Genomic DNA, 8,283 nt, shown 5'->3' with positions numbered 1-8,283 from the left:
TGTAGGAGGCTGAAATGGCTAGCAGTGTACAAGACAGTATTTTAAATTGAGCAGCACTAAATAACCTGATCCTGCAAATCTAGGACTGTGCAGTTTATTTCAGAGAGACTGATCTTGCCAAGTTCTGTGTGCCATCTAAGGGGAAATCTTCCCCACTGAGACCAAATGCTTTTGGGAGTGAGAGTGGTAAGTCCCTTCAATCCCAGCTAGATAATGCCCATTCCTCCTGGGACAGGGCTCAGGAGAATTATTCAGTCTTATCATTTATAGGAGGCGGGGTTTGCTAAAGCACAAGGACAGAAAGCTGAAAAACTGTCAGAAAGATGAGTAAAGTAAAATGAAATTACAGCCATGAAACCTGTGACAGGAGCAGGGGTAGAGGTTGATAACTAATTTAGTACGACAACTTCATTAAGCATATAGGTAATAAAGGATTGCTTCTGTAGTGTTTTATTCTGTATTATTTTATTTTATTCTATTTCTGTATTACTTTTGCCCTGGTTACACTGGTCATCTACAATTGGACCCTTCCTCTAATACAGTCAGAACAGCATTGATTCCAGAGATAAGTCACGCAAAGTGAGGGAGATACAGATAATAGATAATTATAAATATATCTTTGTTTCGTGGTGTGGACAGTCTTCCCGTGAAGGTCACCCTGACAATACTCCAGGATGAACTTGTGGAGCTGGTGACTGGTGCGACAAGAGGCCAAGTGGCGTAATCAGATCTTACATCTGGGTGCTCGCTGTCAGGGGTTCAGGAAACTTCTTTTGCTCCATGACAGACCTGTTCTCGCTGGGCAACGGGAAGAGCCTATGTGACTGTTAAAACAAGAGTGGAAAAATATGTATCTGGAATATGCATTGCTTTATCCTGCCAAACCAAGTGTTTATTGTGGAGGCCAGACACATCTGTCCTTCTCCAGCAGATATCATGGTGTTTCTTGGATTAAAAAGGCCGACTGTAGTGGAACAGTGGAAGAAATTGCTTCAGAAGACTGACTTATTGGAGTCCTATATCATATGGACCCTGTCGAAAAAATATTAGCCACAATGAAAGCTGACACTTGGGGAGATGAAAACAATATTGCTTGATATTGTGATTACATTTACGGCAGCATGCTCAAGGTCAGCACCGGGGAATTGAGTCCTTTCTTCGTTTGACCTGGACGGTCGATACGGTACTTCTGAGATTTTTTTTTTATATATATAATAAAACATCTTTAATAAAAGGTTTTGTTGTGTTTTTTTTAAATAGTTTTGGGAGACTGGAGACATGGATTGCAGACAGCTATTTGGGTCAAGGGGTTAGGTTTTTGCCAGGCTCCAGATGGGGACGGAGAGGACAACAGGGGCTGGAAGCGATTCTGGACCTGAATCCATCTGCACTGAGCAGGCACTAAGAACAGCGTCAGTTCAGTGAGCTGCACCTGATCTGAAGTTTGGCAAGAGAGAGGTTGATATACACATTATTCCCTGTATGGGGTATTTCCGAGAATGCTGCTTATGAATGTGTGTCTACACTATCTTTGCATTTTCATGCCCTTGCAGATTTACTGGAAGATCTTGGAAAGCAGCAGCTTTGGCGGAACAGTTTAGTTATATCAAGGGTAAAGAATTTTTGCTGGACACTTGACAGGCACCAAATCACTTTCTGATATCCAGTTCTTCCAGTTACTTCTGTGTATAGCCTTACGCTTGCTGTGGACAGTTCTATGTGCATGGCATGTTTCAATGGTAGGGAAAACCCTAAAAAAACCCCCACAACCAAACCCAACCTTCTCATGTATGTTCGGCTTGTTTGTTAACAGCCTTGCCCAATTCAGATGCCCTGGTGCTGCATCTTCTGCCGTCAGCTGCCTGGCATATTAAGAGTGAAAGAACTGAAGCTGAGAAGAGTTTTGCGATTGTTTTCCAATGGATTTACAGCCCTGGTGTTTCTTCACTATTTTTATAACACTGTTACGGCATGTGGTTGATGGGATGGAATGGTAAATTGTCAGGACCGATGTAATGTGTTGACAGTCTGATATCTTGGGATTTATACTAAGCACAGGTTACTGCTAGTGGGCAAAATGAGAAATTATGACTTTTAACATGCCAGATTAATTTGATACACATCCAAGTCCATCTAAAAACACGGATGTATCAAACAATACATTATTTAATTTTTGTTTCTGGCATCAGCAGAAATATGATTTACTTTCTCATTTATATAGCACAGAAGTTAACCTAGAGAGCGGTCCTGCAATTTGTAAAGTGTACGGGCTTAAAAATAGCCCTGTTAGGAAATGGGATATGATGCAGTACAATGGTATTAGAGCAGCTTAGTTGTGCTTGTTCAAAAGAAAGCAAATTGTGGACATTTGCTACATAATAGTGAATATTCTACAGCTCTTGGTTATTCATGGCCCCCTAGATCCTAGAAAAGCAAAAGCCAGACCTGAAGCAGCCTTGCATTGCGGCTCAGATTTGCAGTTCAGTGATGATGTTTGGGATCCTGTGGGGTGTATTCATTCAAACGCAGTGCAGAGGTGCAGGGCTGGTTCTGCAGGGTCCTGAGTGCCTTTCACTGCAGTGAAGCTGAGGTGTTTCAGGGTGCTCAGTGTCTCCCCAAGCCCCCACCATGCCCAGACGCCCAGAAGTTACTCGTGGTGGAAGGAAGCTGCAGGATATTTGCAGCCAGTGAATCTGCACGGAATGCTCTGCACTGGAGGGAGGCTCATGCTCCGAGCCGGGGCGTTCCTGCAGCTGGTTACAGGCACCGACCGTGCCAATGAGAAAAGCGGAGCAAGACTTGGGTGTTGAACTGCAGAGTGAGGGCTGTGATATTTTGCAATAACTGGCATCAGTCTTCCGAGCATAGGCCACATTGCTGTCTCCTCCCCTTCCCTGTGCTGGATGGGGCAGGATCAGCCCTCTTGTGTTACTTTCCAAGCGGACAATCTTTAAAAAACATCAAAACGTTGATGCTCTCCAACTGCACTGTCAAAAAAATGTCTCTCCAGTCTACTTAAATCACTCGGCTTTAAAAAATCTTTTTCTAAATTTCAGTTAAAATCAAAATATGTTAACATTTTGCCTTTCCCTATGCTTTCAATTTGGACTCAAAAGATAATTTCATATGTTACTGTATTTTTTTCCCAGAAAAGCAGATATCTTCTCTATTCCCCTACAAAAGCTTTATGCCACAATAATTTAAGATTTCCTCCAGGTTAGAATATTTCTGCATGCAAAACCTCTTTGAAGGTTTAAATAGACTGTAACTGAGTTTTGACATGTATTAGCATGTGTCAAGTAGAGCAGTTATTAAGGGTAGTGGAGACAAGACACATTCCATCTCTCCAGCGACTGACTCGCAGGTGTCCAGATCACTACAGGCCACAAGCGGGCAAAGCCACTAATAAAAAAATCACCCTTTGTTGCAACAAGCATTAGAAAACAACCTTTAGCAACGATTTCAGCAACAGATCCAGTGAATGATCAGGTGAGGAATGAACTCTAGTTGCTGTCTTACAAATCACGTCCCAAGTCTCTGACTGGGAAAATTGCCTTTTTATTTCTTTTGATGTAAATCTTTTTTGCATCTCCTGTAAGGTTTCGCATCCCCTCAGAATGTATTTTTCAGTTATATTAAAGCATACATTTGCACAGCATGATGTGCATTAGTTAAATAGGAGTTACCAAGCTCTGTCCTGTTCCTCTTCTCTTCTGTGAGCTGAAGTCTTTCTGCATCCAAGCAATTGTTTGCCATACTGATGGATTTTTTCTTCTTAAATCCTTTAATTCCTTTTATTCATAGAAAAGCAATGACTGAAATAGTAATTTCTCCCACAGCAGAACTAAAGGAGTGTGACACGCGAAAGGAAATACTCCGGATTCAGGTTTTTTTAAAGCATAACAGCTTTTAGCGTAGCCAACTGACTTTCTGCACTTTTCTTCCCAGGGCACAGCTTCTGTTCTGCAGCGCAGGTCTGACAACGAGGAGTACATCGAAGTCGGGAGACTCGGTCCATCAGATTATTTCGGTAAGGAAATTCAGCTTAGGTATGGTTCAGAAAGAGGGGCACGTGGAGTTGTATCAAGTAGTTATTGTCTTAATTAGTGCTCTACTCTTTTACAAGCGAGGGTTATGCGTGGGTCAGCTGCTGCTTTCAGCAATACTGGGAGATTTCAGTGAAGCTGAAACCATGCCTTGGTTTATGCCAGTGTAGCTGACAGGAGACAGATCCAGAATCAGCAAAACAGTCTGAAAGCATTTGTTTTCAAAGGCATTTTACACGCATGCATTATGCATGTGTAATGCATTTGTACTGTCAACAGAATTATGTAAAGTGTCTATCAGGAGATATATAAAGGGAGATGTTCTACAACTAAAGCAACTTGATGGTGGCTCGAATATGCACCCTCCGAAAAAGAGGCGCAGGGTGTGACAGCGTATTTATCCCTGTTTCCAGGTGAGATAGCGTTACTGCTCAACCGGCCCCGGGCTGCTACCGTGGTGGCCCGTGGACCTCTGAAGTGCGTGAAGCTGGATCGGCCCCGCTTCGAACGAGTGCTCGGTCCTTGTTCCGAAATCCTCAAGAGAAACATTCAGAGATACAACAGTTTCATTTCGCTCACCGTCTAAATGATTCCTTCTGGAAAGCTGCCTTTGTGTGACCTTGTGCACTTAAATTTGCTCTGCGCAGCTCCATAGCTTTATGAAGAAAAAAAGATGTGCATTTTATGTGTATTTTCTTTTCTGTTTATGTCACGTACTGGATGTCACTTCAAATCTCATGTATCATGTAAGTAGGAAGACAACTGTTTGGATACGACTAGCTTTGGGGAAGATTAGGCTCTTGGCTTGCAGGCAAGATTTTTACCTATTGTTGGATTGTGTCGCTTAAAACTGTGGTTTTAACTATTTAAAATTCATATGAATTTCCATGTTCCTTATTATCTTTGAAGTTGGTCTTATTCGCCTTTCGTCGAGCTTCTTTGATCAAGTGATGCCCCTCTGCCTGTCACTTTTAAAAGACTTTTCACTGGTTATCGACTGGAGGTTTCTGAAATCCCACGGGGCAAGTGGCAGTCAGGCAGTGTAAGAGGGAAGGTTGGAGGAAGGTTTTGATCATTCCAGCAAGCCAGGGAAAAGTAGAGCTTTTGAGTCATTTTGTCTGTGGCTTAGATATATGTACAGAGAGATATTCCTCCGCACTACAAACCCTTCAGGTCTGCTTTGTAGGATATGCTAAGCCAAACAGCCTGCTCTGATCTGGGTGAAGAGGTCAAGGGACAGTGTGTTGTAAGAATTCAGATGGAGCCTTTAGGACCTAAGTTATTTGTCCACGCCTTCATTTAAATGAGGGTTTGCATTAGATCCCTGAAAAGTCCAACAGGAGCTTCGCCACCGAATTAAGTGGGCTTCAAATCGTATTTATCTGCAGCAGAGTGTCCTCAGCCACTTCTCTGAATATTACATGAAGTGCTGAAGAGGCAGTGCCAGGTGTACATCAGGGGCAACAACAGTGAGTTGTTTTTAATAAGGTCCACTTAATTAAATCCAAATGCCTTTCTTTTAGTATATGACTAAATTTTAGAATTTCTTTTAGCTTTTTCTGAAAGCCAAATACAGGCTTCGAAACGCTGCCTCTCCCCCAAAAGATGTGTCTTGTGTAACGAAAAGCACCAGGATCGTGCAAGAAGCTCCTTGAGCCCGGGTGGCTCTGGGGGCATGCGGCTGGGCTGGCAGTTGTTGCGCTGGGCGGGCAGTTGTTGCTGCCCTGCCCAGACACGGGGCTGCTCCTGGCTGGAGCTTCCTGCAGATGCAGACCTTTCTCTGCTGCGCAGCCCTCCAGGATGGGATCGTTCAGATTGTCCTTTGCAAAGCTTTTCCTTTGAAGGAAAGCTTGTCTTTGCTAATAGCAGCAAAGGTCTGCGGCTTGGCTGCCCCATCCAGCACTGCCTGCTTCTCAGTTGTGGCAAAACTTTATTTCTTGTGGATAACATCTTCCAAGTAAATACAACCTTTCTGTACCTTTTACCTGCCAAAGGTAAATAAAGGCAGCAATTTCCCTTTCGAAACGAGGGGTGATAATGAAAATGACTCCTACTGACATACAACTTGCTTTCTTCTTTGGAATTAACGCAAACTGAGTTGGGACTTTCCTGTCAACTCCCACCAAGAGGGCCCACGATTCCAGTAGCTGCCCACAGTGGTTTTTACAGACCTGACAGCTTCTCGACTTCAGACTCATCACTTCAAGGTGCTTAATTTATTTCAGCATATTTTCGGTGGTCCTGTCAGTGTATATTCGTTGCTACTATTTATTACGATTATGTTATGCTTCTTGCACGTGTTACTAAATATGACCATTTTTCAGCCTTGCAGTTTTTACCACACACATTTATATAAGCAGACCCCCATTATATATATATAGATATATCTCTATGCATTTGCAGAACTTTTGATTTGCTTCACTGTTTTTGTATTCTCTTGTGCAATTTTTAAAAGAAATATTTTTAATGGTTACCAGTCACTCATGTATGTTCTTTTACTTACTGTGTTTCTCTTGTATTGGTAAAAAATTGTGAGTGTTTTGCATAATACACAAGATACATTTCTTGTTAAACTTCCAAGTATTAGCCTCACTGTTTAGAAGTTACACAAGCGCACACACACACAACACAGATTCTTTGCTTTAAACCTTTACAGCTCATGGGAAAATATATTTGAATTACGGTTCTGTTATAAGCAATCTTAAGAGAAGTGTAACCATTTTAACACCAGGATTCCTATGCTTTAAGTGGAACCAAATGATGTTCAATGGCATTTTAAAGGTAATTGTAATATTTGCAGTGGATGATGGGACAGGATTATGGTATGAATAAAATTCTTCTAAATTATATATACGTCCATTGTGGGTTTATTAATAATGGGAGTCTGTCTGAATAGAAGTCATGTTCTCATTAAAGTCTGCATATCATAAAAAGTTTGAACTCTGCTGAACATAATCAGATGCAAAGGGACAAAAAATAGACCAAGAATCTCAGCGCTATATATAGTAATGGAAACCAAACTGGTTTTCTGGAGGATTAGCATGAAGAAAAAAATTCCTTTGTTTGAATGGAACCATATATGTCTGTATAAAGAAGTTTATATGGAGAGACACCTGTTCAAGGTGTCTCACAGACTTTGATGTTGCTGTTCAGATGCCAGCTTAGCCAGGCATTTAAGGAGATGTGGGACACGAAGTATGTGAGTATGTGAGCTGTCTCGCTGGTCGTAGGGACCCTGTGCAGAGCTTCTAAACCCACAGGTCTGCTGCTGAGTCTGTTACAACCAGCGGGAAGGCCTGGGGAGGAACAGGCTCCTTCCTTCTCCAATAGCAATGCTGCTTCTCTTTTCCCCACAGTCAGAGAAAAAGCCCATGGCCCCAACCACGCTGGGGATCTGTCCCAATCACTCCTCTCAACTTCTGGCCATGCAGGCGTTTTCAGAAGTGCAGCTGCCCTGGCACTGAAGCACAAAGCCATTTTTGGCACCAGAGGTGTGCTGTGCTGCTGCCGTGGCTTGTGTTCACGCAATGGGCTGGCCCAGAGCTACACTGAGGACAAACTTCTCAGAGAAGGCAGGGCCTGCAGAGGAACCACCTGTATCTCATGCATCAGGGTGAACGCGTGGGCTGAAGGACTTCTGGGTGAGGAAGAGGTGGTGTTAGTGGGACACTGCCAGAAAAACAAACCAGCAGCCCACAGGTGATGTTAGTGCTGACATCCATCCGAGCTCTGGGTGGCCACGTAACCAGGTCTGTTGTGGTCCAAGCTCAGCTCCAGTGCTGGAGCTGTCTGCCCAGGGCAGCGTGCAGGGCTAGTGGACTCACTCCATGCAGCTTCTCTGTGGTGGACCCTGCACAGGAATCTTGGGCGGCTCCCGGCATCCAAGGGCTGTCCAGCTTTCCATTTTTGGAGTGTGTTATTTTTCCCCCCTCTGCTGTGATTCAGGAGGGAAGGACTCGTCTTTCCAGAGAATTACTCACATTATGTAGTAATCAAAAGTGACCACTCTCTCTGAGGTTCTTCCAGAAGGACATTACCAGCCCACGCTCTGCAGAAAAGAGCATCTTACCACTCCTCATTGTCATTCTTTTTTCAGTTGGTTTTAATTGTGTTGCAGCCATTTCAGGACTCCTGAGACAAAAGAAAAGATTTTTTTTTTTTCTTTAATAGTAACTAATTGTATCTCCAGGTTTTTTACAAGGCCCGCGTGGCAGCCCCGGCTTTAGTGCATTGGGTT

The 8,283-nt window shown here is 43.2% G+C and overlaps 1 protein-coding gene across 1 annotated transcript in view; it reads left to right on the top strand.

The window, feature by feature from the left end:
* Positions 1-4,970, top strand: part of PRKAR1B (protein kinase, cAMP-dependent, regulatory, type I, beta) — a 94,343-nt gene extending 89,373 nt beyond the window's left edge. The window contains exons 9-10 of the mRNA XM_009878486.1: positions 3,949-4,030; positions 4,460-4,970. Coding sequence (XP_009876788.1) covers positions 3,949-4,030; positions 4,460-4,632 — 255 coding nt within the window. The 3' untranslated portion in view covers positions 4,633-4,970. The remainder of the gene's footprint in view (positions 1-3,948; positions 4,031-4,459) is intronic.
* The last annotated feature ends 3,313 nt before the right edge of the window (positions 4,971-8,283 follow it).

This window comes from Apaloderma vittatum, unplaced genomic scaffold (genome assembly GCF_000703405.1).
Source record: "Apaloderma vittatum isolate BGI_N311 unplaced genomic scaffold, ASM70340v1 scaffold11921, whole genome shotgun sequence".
Classification (NCBI taxonomy): domain Eukaryota; kingdom Metazoa; phylum Chordata; class Aves; order Trogoniformes; family Trogonidae; genus Apaloderma; species Apaloderma vittatum.
The sequence above is the reverse complement of the archived record's forward strand: the minus strand, read 5'-3'. Positions and strand labels throughout refer to the sequence as shown.